A 13,567-nucleotide genomic window follows, 5' to 3' on the forward strand; every position below is an offset into this window, starting at 1 on the left:
TAACCTAAAATAACTTTATTAGGAACAGTGGGGTGGGGCAAGGAGAGCTGGCAGGGATTTCTAGGCCATTTCCTGCTCGTAGGACATTTCCTGCTCATAGGCCATTTCCCGCTCAGTATCCTCAGAGGTCTGATAGATGTCCTTGAACACTATACTGTTTTCCTGTTCAACATCCTCTGGAGCTTGCATATACAGGAAATCAAAATCCTCAAAGTCCCCCACGCCCTCAGGTTTACTCTCAACCTCATACCTATACACCTTATTTATAGTCTCTTCCTCTTCCTCCTCATGCTCCTCTTCTTCCTCCTCCTCCTCCTCTTCCTCCTCCTCATCCTCCTCCTCCTCTTGCTCCACCTCACGTTCCTCTTGCAAATGATCCTCCTTGTGTTCCTCATCCTCCTCATATTCCTCATATGCCTGATCGTATACCTGATCGTATACCTTATCGTATACCTGATCGTATACTTGATTGTACACCACCTGATACTCTTCACCCTCATACTCTTCACCCTCATACTCTTCACCCTCATACCCTTCACCCTCCTCCTCTTCAGCCTCCTTTTCTTCATACTCTTCGCCCTCTTCCTCACCTCTCTCTTGTTCAGCGCCCTCATACTCATCTCCCTCCTCATACTCAACCCCCTCCTCATACTCATCCGCTGCTTCATACTCTTCTTCATCATGGTCCTCAAAGTAAGTCCCTGTTGTTTCAGAGGGCCTGGAGACTTTGGATGACGTTCTTTTGGAATAATCCACAGAGAGTTCTTTGGACAAGATCTTGGACTCCCGACTTGGGCTCTCAGAAACCGGAAAGTAGGACGACACACTCGTGGTAGGAAAGGAAATCCTGTGGGATCCATCCGGCACCATGGAGGGCCTGGAAGAGCGGGGTGAGGCCCTCCTCGAGGGTGGCGAGGCCCTCCGCGAGGGTGGCGAGGCCCTCCTCGAGGGTGGAGAGGCTCTCTGTGAGAGCGACGAGGCTCTCCGTGAGGGCGGTGAGGCTCTCCGTGAGGGCGGCGAGTACCGGCTGAGAAAGGGCTTGGGGGAAGACTTGGGGGACAGACGAGGGGAGTGGCGGCTGGAAGAGGAGGAGGTGGTGGTGGTGGTGCCAGTTCCAGGGCCGGCGCCAGTACTAGGGCTGACACCGACGCCGGCGATGCCAGCCTTCTTCTTCAGGGGTTCCAGGAGAGAAGCTCGCTCGGCCGCCTCCAGCTTGTCCAGCACGCAGGGCCAGTTGATCTGGGAATTGAGGTGGATACTTGGGCCCTTGACTTTCTTGAAGCCGATGATGAGGTCCATGAGGGTGTCGGCCACGGAGAAAGAGATGAAGCCGAGCCTCTCCGCCAGGGTCTTCTCATAGTTGTACTTGTAGAGGAGAAGTTTAATGGCTTGATCCATGAGGAACTGAATCATATACTCCTTCTTGGGGTTGAGGAGTGAGAAGTGAGACATGAGGGACTTGTGGGACTTAGTAGAGATTTCAGGGGGAAGCTTCTTGAGGGTCTTGCTCAACTTCTGGTACCTGGCCTAGGCAGCAGCCCAGGAGGGAAAAGGAGAGCTATTATACCAAGGAGACCACACCAGCCAGGTGCCGGTCACAGCCACTGCTGCCATACCCATCACATCCACCATCAAATGAGGTCTGGCACAAATGCTCAGCACCTAGTGTGCTCCTGACCCCCCCCCCCTCTTTCCGTGCCCATGCCTATCATTTCACCCTGCACTGCCAGACCATCAGGCTCTTATCAAGCCTACCCACTCCCAAGAGATACACTCGGCGCCACTCCCTGCAGTCACAGCTGCCGCGTGCCCATTGCTCCTGTCGCACTCACCACCTGTCAGCCCAACACATCCATCACACCATCCCTTTCATGCCCTTCACTCAATTCTGGGAGCCCCATTTTAATGGGGAGAGTGATCACCTAGAGAACATGCAGAGGGGACAAACAGGGCAGGTAAAGGTCTTGTGTTCACACTACGGGAGCACTAATGAGAGTAACTCTGGATATTTACCTTGGAGAAGACTGGGGTGGGGTAGTTGTCTTCAAGTAAGTGGAGAAAGGACCAGGCCTGTTCTCCTTGACCCCAGAGGGCAGAACCAGGAGCCGTAGGGAGAGGTGCAGAGAGGCCCACTAAGGCTAACAATGAAAACTTCCAATGTGACATGGGCTGCCTCTAGCATCCTAATAGTACCCACCTCCCAGTGTTGCAAGATCAAATGAGATCTTATAAAGTGTTTAGCATAGTACCTGGCATATAGAACATAGTAGGCAATTAATAAATTCTCTCCTTTCTTCCTTTCCTTCTTTCTCCCCTTCCCTCCTTTTATCTGTCCTTCCTTCTTCCCTTCATTTCTTCCCTCTTCCTTTTCTTCTCTTCCTCCTTCCCTTCTATCCCTACCTTCTTTCCTCTTCTTCCCTCCTTTCCTTTTTCTTCCTCTCCCACTCTCCCTCCTCTCCTCCTTTTCCCTCCTTCCTTTTCTTCCTTCCTTCCTACTTTATTCCCCTCCTCTCCTTCCCTCCCTCCTTCCTTTTTTCCTTTCTTTCCTCCTTCTTTCCTTTCCTCTTCTTTCCTACCTCCTTTTCTTCCTTTCCCTCCCTCCTTCTTTCCTTTTTCTCCTTTCTTCCCTCTCTTCCTCCTTCACGTCCTTTCCTTCTTTCCCTCCTTCCTTCCTCCCTCCCCCTGTTTTGAGGCAGAGAAGGTGAAGTCCTTGCTGGGGTGTTAGAACACACAGCCTTCCAATTTTTGAGACTCTCAGGACTGTACTCCCAGGAGCAGTCACAGCCAAATGCCAAAGTCCCCCTCTTTAGACTTTTCCCTCCCTCTCTAGACTTTTCCTTCCCTCTCTAGACTCTTCCCTCCCTTTCTACACCCTTCTATCCTCTGTTATACAGATTCTAGGTGTCACAGCAATCACTCCTGCTATGCTGGACAGCTCCAATAGCCCCAGGCACAGCCCCACTCTCCACACACAGAACATGGCCCAAAGGGAAACCACTTGTGTGCTCTAGCCTCCAGCAGACCCAAGTCCAGAGCCTAGTAAGTGTGTTAGGAGGACTGGTTTGGGGTCAGAAAGTTCTAGAACATCAAGATATTGACGCTCTACATTTCTGTACCCTTTGGGGGGCGAATTACTCAATGCCTTAGGAGAGCATTCTCCTGAGGGCTCCTGCTCTCACCGCCCCCCCCAGCCCGTTCCTCCCGAGGGACTGGACAGAGAGCAGCTTCACTCATCTCCCCAAGGGGCCCGAGACTCCTTCCCCTTGTCCAAGAAAGGGGATGTGCCTAAGGAGAGCCCAAGGAGCTTTCTAGGGGTACAACCTTTCGTTGAGTCCCACCTGAATGTCAGGGCTGCTCCAGAGAGCATTCACTAGAACCATTTGCCACAATAAATACTTCCATCACCTGTCCCTACCCAGAAGCCCCATGGCCTTGGCTCCAAGTCAGCTGGGGAGGTGGGGAGGGGGACCCAGGGAATGGGCCAGTCACAGACCTCAGGGCCTGGAGCTTGGAATGGAAATCTTTAAAAGATTACAGTTTGAAAAAAAAAAAAAAAAAGTTGCTTTAAAAAAAAAACCAAGAAAACCTTTATTGGTGTTTGTGAAGGTGGTTGGGACTTGGCCTCCCACCCCCACGCCCCCTTCAAGGCCCGATGGATTCCAATCCTCCTTATAGGAGTTGTGAGCAGGGAGGAGAGGAAGGGCTGTGGCCTAAAGGACTCCAGGGCCCTGCCCTCCTCCCCTCAGCTACTGGCCTAAAGACAGCGAAGGAGCCCCACGGGAGGATTGGGGAGCAGCAGGAGGAAGGAAAGAGAAAAGAGGTGGGGTGGGAGTGTTTCCTGCCCATGGGGGGGAGGGGGAGGGAAGACTGGAGGGGGGGAGGGGGGAGGGGGCAGGCTGTTCCTTCCTCCCCCCACTTCAGCCTCCTAAGCCTGGGCAGGCTAGGATACCTTTCTCATACTCTCGGAGTCTCTTCGGACTCTGGCTTTGATGTGAGACAGGGATCTGACCTCCTGGGCATGGGCCTTGGCCTCTGCCAGGGCCCTGGCTTCGGCCTGGGCCTTTTCCCGCTGCATCCGGGCCGTAGTGGAGCCATGCAGGGGCATGGTCACGGACACCAGGGTCCGCTTCTCCTTGGTGGTGAAGGGCTGGGCGATGATCGGTTTGTTATCCTCCTTGATGGTGACCTCTGGGAGGTACCAGACGGACTTGTGGGTGACGTGCTCCCAGTGCTTGGGGCTCACGGGTTTGGGCGCCTTCTCTTCCTCCTCCTCCTCCTCTTCCTCCTCCTCCTCCTCTTCCTCCTGTGGTGGCGGTGGAGGCTGCTGCTGCTGCTGCTGGCACTGCTGCCTGATCTGGCTGAAATAGCGCTGCAGTGCCGGAAAGAGCGGGACGCCATTGCTGCGCCGGGCGAGGCTCAGTCTGAGCACGGCCTGGCTCACCACGTCCTGCAGAGCCGGGAAGAGCTGGTGCTCAGCCAGGAAGTCCAGTGTGTGGAAGGGCTCCTTGCCGGAGTTGTAGGCTGGCACCTTCAGCGAGGAGGAGGAGGAGGACGAAGATGACTTTGGGTTCAGGGAGCCCAGCAGCAGCTCCAGGAGCTCCCTCTCGAGCTCCTCCTTGATGAAGTCCAGCTCCTGCTCCATGCAGCTGGGCTTGTCCTTGGAGGCTTGGGTCTCCGCCTGGATGCCCTTTTCCATGACGTTGCTCCGGCTCACGGGGATGGGCTTCAGGGAGCTGGACCTTTTGAGGTGGGCCCATTCTGTCTGGGAGGACTTATTGGCCAGGCAAGGGAGTGATGGAGGACTGGGAATAGAAGATGGACTGGGCAATCGGACTGGGCTGGGCATCTGGAATGGACTGGGCATCCGGGGCGGGCTGGGCATCTGGGGTGGGCTGGGCATCTGGGTAGGGCTGGGCATCCGGGTCAGGCTGGGCATTTGAGTCGAGCAGGATATCTCAGGCGGGCTGGGCATCTGGGTTGCACAGGATCTCTGGGGTGGGCTAGGTATCTGGGTCGAGCAGGATCTCTGGGGTGGGCTGGGTATCTGGGTTGCACAGGATCTCTGGGGAGGGGGGGGCATCTGGGTCGAGCAGGATATCCTGGTCGGGCTGGGCCTTTCAGTTGGGCTGGGCATGCGGGGTGGGCTAGGCATCTCGGTCGTGCAGGGCATCTTGGATGAGCTGGCCTTCCGGGTGTAGGACATCCCAGGAGAGCTGGGCATCTGGGACATCCAGGCTGAATTGACCATCCGGGATGAGCAGGGCATCCGAATGTGGCTGGTCATGTGGACTGTGCAGGGCATCCGGGCTGTGCAGGGCATATGGGCCGGGCAGGGTACCTGGCTTGGGCAAGGCTTCCAGGCCGTGCTGCTTGTGCCCCGTGGGGTGGAAATCTTAGTCCTGCTGACTTTGTCCAAAGCGTTGAAGATCTCCAGCAGGCTGGGCATCTTGGAAGACTTTTTTCGGACGGGTTCCAGGAGCTTGGACAGCCACTCCAGCCTCTTCTCTTTGGACCAGACCATGTCCACTGGGTCCAAAGGCCTCTTCCAGAAGAAGAAGTCCTCTCTGCGAGAAGTCATGGGGTTCTTCATTTTCTGCAAGGGAAGGAGGACAAAGTTGAGGCCCAACTCAGCTTCCAGCTCCCCTTCTCCAGATCATCCCAAGTTAAGAAGCCCTGGCCTAAGGACCCGGTGATGTCTGGGATTTGAGCAAAGACCTTCTCGCCTCTTCTCACCACCCCTGTATTCTGGTCTGGGTTGGGGGGGTGGGAGCCTGGGCTCTGTCCAGCTTCCTCCTAGAGTCGATCCCCTGAGTCCCCCCACCAGGGCTGCTGCCGAACGGTACCTTCCGAAGAACGTGCTTCAAATCTTTTTCTAGCTGAAACTTCTCTGGGATAGGTGGGAGGTGGGACAGAGGATTCCTCGGCTGAAAGCGGGAGACCTTGGTGTGCAGCCATGGAGGATTCATGAAGATTCCGCCCAGAGGGCCTCGGCCATGGCCATCAGAGGGGCCCTTGCACTCATCTCTGCCGTAGTAGAAGTTGGATTCGGAACTGGAGCTCGATGGGTAATTGTTAGGGAAGGCAGGATACAGGTGAGGACGATCCCTCCGGAGTCTCCGAGCAACTTCTATGGCATCCCTCTGATCCCTCGCCTTCCGACTGGGCCCCTTATCCACGTCGAACAGGGGCAGGCCAGTCTCTGTGTGCATCTGGGTCATTTTCTTGGTTGCCTCATCCATCACCACCTGGAGGCTGTCTAGGATGGGGCCTGTGGCCAGGAAGTCCAAGAATTCAGAGAAGGGTTCTGACTTGGGGGGCTTCTTGTGGCCGTGGGCCCGGGGAGGCATGGGAACGTATAATGGACAGGGGGGCCGTAGAAAACCATGCACTCTGCCCACAGGTCCCATATTGGCAAACACCGGTCTCTTGTGTACCTGAAACTAAAATCAATGAGGATAATTACAAGCGAACACCGGCCTCTTGTGTATCTGAAAAAAAAATTGAGGGTAGTTACTGAGCAACGAGGGTGGAGGGAAGAAAGAAGCCCCCCAGAGTTTTTACCCTGCACTGGGGAGCCTTTGGGGTACCTTCAGCACTCCATTTCTAGCAACTCTCTGAGATGAAAAGTTGTTGAGCTGTATTATTCAAGGAAGTTTCCCCAGCAGACACTCTGCCACAAGGCCCAAAGCAAACCTCACCCTCTCCTCAGGAAGTTTATATTCTAGCAGAATGAAACATTCAATGTTTCCCCGGCCATGTATTAAATGCTTACTATGTGGCAGGCACCTTGCTTGATGTTGGGGATAGGAAGGAAGAAAGGGAGGAAAGGTTGAAAGAAGAAAGGAGGATGGGAAGGAAGGAAAGAAGAGATGAAGAGAAAAGGAAAGAGGAAAGGAGAAATGAAGGAAGGAATAAAAGGGAAGGAAGAGGAAAGAAAGGAGTGAGGGATAAAGGAATAAAAGGGAAGGAAAGAAAAGGGAGGGGAGGATGAAAAGAAGGAAGGAAAGAAGGGAGTGAGGGATGGAGGAATAAAAGGAGAAAGGAAAGGAAAGGAGAAAGGAAGAAAAGGAAAGGAGGAAAGAGGGAAAGAAAACAGGGAGGAAAGAAAGGGAAGGAAGAAGAGGAAGAGAGGGAAAAGGCCGGAAGGATTTAATTACCTAGTACATGCCAGGCATGGTGCTATCATTGGGTCAAAGGCCAAATCTTGGGAAAGTCTGGCTTCCTGGTATATTGGGATACTTGGGGATGAGTTAAGTGCCCAGTGGCTGCTCTGGAATTCAGAATACTTCCATTCTCTTCTGTGATGAAGCTCAGAACAAAACACTGCCTATGTGGGAACGCCCACGTCCACTTCGAATGCCAAAGGGAAAACGTCAAGCAGCACCTAAGGAGCCATTTTAGATTTCGAGGAAGGAAGTCTGGCTGGGTATTGGGGCAAGTACATGAGCCGTGTGCTGATTCCAGATACGCACTGTCCCCTCCATAGGCACACGAGAAGGAATGCCCAGGATCCTAGATCTGGAGAGCAATGGGTGGGGACCCATGCTACTTCTTGGTAATGGAGACAGGAACCCCCTAGTTTCTAGGACAATGCACCATCACCTGATGCAAGTCCTGCAAAGCCCCCAAACCTTTATTTCTTGGATCCTCTTTGATAAACATTTCCCCTTCAACAACGGTGACCACTCAACACTGTGAGGAGCCTTCTTTCCACCCCCCCTCATTTAGCATCCTGAGGTCTGTCTTTCCAAAGGGTCTCCCTGACTTCAAATCTTCATTGGCTCTGAGAAGCAGGTCAGTGAAGGAACTCCAAAGTGCTTTTGCAAGCCACATTATAATGATGAAAGGGTAGCTTGTCAAGGATGGGGCCATTTTTTCCCAATTCGCCCAGCACAATGGCCAGTACACAGCAGGGATGGGCCGAAGACCTATGATTTTCTTGGAATCGGAAGCTCCCAGGTGAGGAAATTCCCACCACAAATGTTAAGTTGCAGGTTGTAGCTTCCCTACAGGCTATCATTTTAGACAGGTAAGTGTCACATAGGGTCTCCCAGTCATGAGTTGAGGTGAGACTTGAACCCAGGTCTTCCCAGTTTATTCCATCCCACAGTAGGCAATTAATAAATGTTTAAACAGAATTGATTGGCCTGTTGACCTGCTCGTATCCCCTGGAAGAATGTAAGGTTCTTGAGGACAATAAATGCTTTTCATGTTTGTCTTTACATCCCCAAGACCAAGCACTTAGCAGATGTTTAAATCAGGTTTAACGGAATTCTAGTCATTACAGTAGCTACTGGATTGTTGCCATTTTTAATGGCATTTCTCACATAGGACTTGACATCTTTTATTTCATTTGACGGATTGTAAGTTCCTGAAGGCAGGGACTTTCATTTTTTGTTATTGTATTCCCAGGACCTTGGACAGCATAAACATCCTTACCCCTCCCACCCCCCTTCTCCCTCACACACAACTGGGAAATATAATTGCTTTGAATTAGGGAGCTCCTATCAGAGAAACTTCAATACAGACGAGGACAACTTCTTTGCATCATCTTTGTGTCTTGAGGGGTTCCTAGACTTAAGCAGTGAAAGGTCCAGTGACTTTCACAGGGTCACACAGCTGCCTTATGTATTAGTGACTCCAAGATCAACAGGGTGGATGGGCTTCTACATGCTCTTTATCCAGCTTACCGTTTCTCCCCTATGGTCCTGAGACAAAGAGCTGACAGTGGTCCTTTCCTTAAATGGTCAGAAAGGTGACCGGACACCCCCCTGGTCATCCAGGCCCAAAGAAGTGAAATTCCACTCCAGGATTCCTGACACCAAGTCTAAGGGGAGTTTCCCAAACCTCAGCTGCTCTATCCAAGTAGGCTGGCTTTGGGGGAAATGGGCTAGCTTTCAGAAGGGGCTGCTTGGCTTTAAAAGCCCAAATTCAGACTTCCTGGTCCCAGCAAGAGGCCACATTAAGAGGCAGGCTGCTGATGAGGGAATGCTGCGAAATGAAATCTAACGGATTCCCGTGGGGGTTAGGAAGGTCAGGGCTCTTTTGGAAGAGGAAAGAGAAGGGGAGTAGAGTGTGGTGGTCAGATGTGGAACCTGAGGAACTTAGGCCTGTAGGGAATCCAGGCTGGCCAGCCTTATGGAGGTAGTGGAGTGGGGATTGGTGGATGAGGCTCCCGTGGGAGTATGGCCCAAGAGGTGGAATGGAGGGTACAATGTGAGCCCGGAGGGGTGTGAGATCCCTGGATTGGGAGGCGAAGCCTCTTATCTTGTTAGATGAGGTGAGCTCTTGGGTGCCGTGGTCAAGGAGAATAAAGAAGCAGGGATTCCTGGAGAAGGTGTGAGCAGGGAGTGGCCTGAAAGCTGAGATCCTGGGTCCACTGGGAAAGATAGAGCTGAAAGCCTATGGAAGCAGGATCTGCTGAGAGCGGCTTCCCAGGATGGTGGGGAAGTTGTGTGGAGGGAAGTTGAGGGCCTGGTCGCTGCTGCAGCAAAGTGAAAGGCGCTTTTCCAGGAAGAGCCCAGCGCCTCTTACCTTGGAGTGCTTCAGGGTGCCTTCGTCATCGGCCAGGTAACCGGAGTGGTGACGGTGACCGCCCCCCGAGCTCTTGTAGTAGACGGGGCCCAAGCCCTCGCTGCTGTTGGACGGCTGGGTCTCCACGATCTGAGGGATATTTTCGGTCTCCGAGGTCTGAGGGATGGAGGTCTCGGCGGTCTGAGGGATGGAGGTCTCGGCGTCCTGGATCACGACGTTGCTCTGGGAGCCCAGAGGGACGGAGGTCCTGACTGAGCTCTGGCTCAGGGAAGTCTGGGCCTCCGTGGTGAGGACGCTCTGCGAGGCCTGACGAATGGAGGTCCCCGAGCCCTGGCCGCTGGAGCTCTGCGAAGGCTGTTCTCCTCCAGTCATAGTGGTGGTTTGGCCGAAGGAGGTCTGAGACTCTCGAGCCTCCGAGGACCGAGACTCGCGAGCCTCGGAGGAGCGCAAGGTGGTGACCGAGGATCGCTGGGCAGGCCAGTCCACAGAGCTTCGCTTGTGGGAGGAGCCTCGCGGGGTCCACGGCTCGGAGCCCCTCGGGGTCCACGGCTCGGAGTCCCGCGGGGTCCACCGCTCGGAGCCCCGCGGGGTCCACCGCTCGGAGCCCCGGGGGGTCCATCGCTCGGAGCCCAGCGGAGCGACCACTGAGTCCTTGGAGGTCCTGAGCTCGGAGGCCCGTGAGTACATGTCGAAGATGGAGCTTCGGAGGGTCCCCGAGCCGCGCACGGACTGGAGCATAGAGGTGGTGGGCGAGCCCTCCACTTGGGAAGTCCATGACGACTGGGTGATGGAGCCTTGCGGCGTGTGGATCCCAGGGCTTTCCTGGCTCGAGCTCAGCTCGCCCTCCATCTCCGGTCTGGGCTCCAGGGCCGACCTTCTCGGGCTGCAGCTCGGTCTCCAGCTCTCGCTGGCCAAACGCCTCGGTGCTCGGCTGCAGCAGCTCTGCTGGGGGCTCGGGCTCGGCTGCGCCGGCTAGGCCGGCTCCCTTCCCACTCTTCCCGCTCGCCTCGCCCCGCTCCCGCACAGCCTGCAGAGGTTCTGAGACCTCCGCAGCGAGCGCCAGCAGCCGCCCGCAAGTTCCACCGCCCGCGCGCCGCACAATGAGCGCCCGCTCCTTCCGAAGCTGCCGCCCCATTGGGTGAGGGCGTTCGGAGCCGCGCCCCATTGGTCTCCGCTCTCTCAGCGGACAAAGGACAGCGAGACATTGTTGCGCAAGTCCGAACCCGGGCCTCAGCCTTGGAACGGGGCCGCGAGGTCAGTCCCCGCACCACCGCAGCAGCTTAGTTAATTTCTTCGTCAATTCCGGGGCTAGATCGGGCCAGGACCCCAGGGCAAACGGCTTCCCGGCCTCAGCCCCTTGGGGGCAGGGACTGGGCTTTGTAGCCAGGCCCGGGGACCTGGAAAATCCTCTGGATCTGGCTCCCGTAGCCTTCCCGGTTATCTCCCCCTTAAGAATATAAGCTTCTGGGGGACAGGGACTAGCTATGGAAGGAGTGCTGGAGATTCACATTGTGTGACTCCTGTAATGCTAACTAATAAATGGAGAATCAGGACTTAACGCTTCAGGATGGTCATGCAAACATTTCCATGTTAATATTGGGGGGGGGAGACAACCAAACGACAAAAATAGTGTTTTGTTTTGTTTTTTTTTCTATGTTACATAATGCTTTAATATACTCCTGGTCTCCAGTTCTTTCTCTGGCGACTGGTAGCATTTTTCACCATAAATTCTTCAGGAATTGTCTTGGATCACTATATTACGGTCATCCAGAGCTGACCATTGTACAATCGTGGTGTACTGAATAAAATGCCCAAACTGGAGATGGAAAAGCCCTGGAGCCCACACGACGCAAGGCTCCATCACCCAGTCGTCATGGACTTCCCAAGTGGAGGGCTGACCGACCACTTCTCTCCTCCAGTCCGTGCACGAGACTCCGCGGAGTTTTCTTGGTTCTGCTCCTTTCACTCCGCAAGAGTTCGTGTCAATCTTTCCAGGTTGTTTTCTGAGAGCATCTTGCTCACCATTTCTTTTTTTAATTTGATAGTTTATTTCCCCCAATTACGTATAAAAACAATTTTTTAACATTTGTTTTATAAATTTTTTGGAGTTCCAAATTCTTTCACTCCCAACCCTGCTCTCCACGCCTTCATTGAAAAGAAAAGCATTTTGATATAATTTATTCATATACAATCATACAAAGTATATTTCCATGTTGGTCACATTGTAAAAGAAAACACACACACGCGCGCGCACACACACACACACACACACACACACACACACACACACACACACAAAGAAAAAGAAACCCAAGAAACAAAGAAAAAGAATTCTTGATTTACATTCTCCATCAATTCTTTCTCTGGAGATAAAAGAGCATTTTTAAAAGATAAATCCTTCAGAATTGTCTTGGCTCCTTATCACCGAGAGTAGCTAATTCATTCACATCATTCGCTATTGCAATTACTTTATACGATGTTCTCCTGGTTCTTTTCATCTCATTTTGGATCAGTTCATGTAAATCTTTCCAGGTTTTTTCGAGAGTATCCTAATCATCATCTCTTACAGCATAATAGTATTTCAAAATAATCATATATAACAACTTGTTCCATTATTCACCAATTTATCAGCATCTCCTCAATTTCCAATTCTTTGCCATAAAAAAAAAAGCTGCTATAAAAGTTTTTGTACATATAGCCCCTTTTCCTTTTCATTTTTTATCTCTTTGGAATACAGACCTAGTAGTCCTATTGCTAGATTCAAAGGATATGCAGAGTTTTATAGCACTTTGGAAATACTTCCAAATTGCTCCATAGATTGGTTGTCAGTTCACAACCCCATCAACATTGCATTAGTATCTCCATTTTTCCACATCTCCAACATTTGTCATTTTCCTTTTCTGTCATATTAGCCAATCTGATAAGTATGAGATTGTATCTCAGAGATACTTTAATTTGCATTTCTCCAATCAGTGATTTGGTGTTGAGGGGCAATATTGGATAAGTCCTTGTACAGGAAGCATCCTGTTCAGGTGTTTCTTGAGTCCTGCTATCTATAGGGCTACATGCAGTTCAAAGCATTTTCCCTGACACTGATATTCCCGAAGATAAATTTAAGATATCTAGATGAACAATGTATGTAATAGAACAAAGCATCCCAAATCAATTTATGATTCTGTATCAACAAATAGATTGTTACTGCTATTATTGGGTTTTCTCCCCCTAAGGTAGTTGGGGTTAAGTGATTTGCCCAGGGTCACACAGCCAGGAAGTTTTAAGTGTCTGTCTGAGATCTGATCTGAACTCAGGTGGTCCTGATTTCAGCACTGGTGCTCTATCCACTGCGCCACCTAGCTGCTCCCTAGTTTTGTTTTTTTGTTTTGTTTTGTTTTGTTTATTTTTTTAATCAGAAATCCTTGAAAGTTCTCTATTTTATTGAATGTTTATTTTATCTCCTGAAAGATTATATTTAGTTTTGCTAGGTAGATGGTTTTTGATTATCCAGCCCCTTTGCTCTCCAGAATCTTATTGAGCAATTTTTTTTTTTTTTTTTTTTTTTTTTTTTTTTTGCTATGTCTCATGGAGTCATTAGCTTCCACTCCCCCAATTCTACTTTTTAAGGGATTATTTTTTAAATTAAGCTTTTGCATCTTTTTCATTTGACAAGTTCTATTTTTTAAGGTGTTAATTCCTACAGAATTTTTTGTGATTCCTTTACCAGGTGTTAACTCTCATTTTATGATTTTCTTGTATCATTCTCGTTTCTTTTGCCGATTTTTTTTTCTATCTCTCTGATTTGATTTCTAGAATCCCCCCCTTTTTTTGAGCTCTTCCAAAAGCTTTGGATATAGACTTGTCTTCTTATAAGTTTGTGTTTTGATCTTCCCTGTCACCATAATAATTTTCTATAATAAGATTCTTTTGTTGTTGTTGTTCGTTCCACTTTATCCAGTCTACAGATTGTTTATCCATAGCTATTTGCATAATTTTTCCTATTACATTGTGAACTCCTTGAGATCAAGCACAGTCTTCT

General features: G+C 51.3%; 1 protein-coding gene across 2 annotated transcripts; it reads right to left on the reverse strand.

Annotated features, from left to right (window-relative positions):
- CCDC116 (coiled-coil domain containing 116) lies at positions 1-10,637 on the reverse strand. Of its 2 annotated transcripts, none has more exons than XM_074292180.1 (4): positions 9,535-10,637; positions 5,844-6,440; positions 3,950-5,593; positions 1-1,527 (listed from the first exon to the last, which is right to left on the reverse strand). In XM_074292180.1, exons 1-4 carry the CDS (start codon positions 10,381-10,383, stop codon positions 61-63), a joined length of 4,557 nt encoding a protein of 1,518 aa, XP_074148281.1. In that variant the 5' UTR covers positions 10,384-10,637; the 3' UTR covers positions 1-60. The 2 variants fall into 2 exon arrangements, with proteins under 2 accessions (XP_074148281.1, XP_074148291.1); XM_074292190.1 differs by lacking the exon at positions 9,535-10,637 and adding an exon at positions 7,158-9,520.
- Positions 10,638-13,567: the final 2,930 nt, after the last annotated feature.

This window comes from Sminthopsis crassicaudata, chromosome 1 (genome assembly GCF_048593235.1).
Source record: "Sminthopsis crassicaudata isolate SCR6 chromosome 1, ASM4859323v1, whole genome shotgun sequence".
Taxonomy (NCBI): domain Eukaryota; kingdom Metazoa; phylum Chordata; class Mammalia; order Dasyuromorphia; family Dasyuridae; genus Sminthopsis; species Sminthopsis crassicaudata.

What these genes read in the sequence shown, in the direction of transcription:
- CCDC116 (XM_074292180.1), bottom strand. Translation starts at nt 10,383, where the DNA reads ATGGAGGGCGAGCTGAGCTCGAGCCAGGAAAGCCCTGGGATCCACACG. An exon ending in GCACCCTGAAGCACTCCAAG is followed by an intron (nt 6,441 to 9,534) that starts GTAAGAGGCGCT and finishes CATTGATTTTAG; the next exon opens with TTTCAGGTACACAAGAGACC. An exon ending in TGAAGCACGTTCTTCGGAAG is followed by an intron (nt 5,594 to 5,843) that starts GTACCGTTCGGC and finishes CTTCCCTTGCAG; the next exon opens with AAAATGAAGAACCCCATGAC.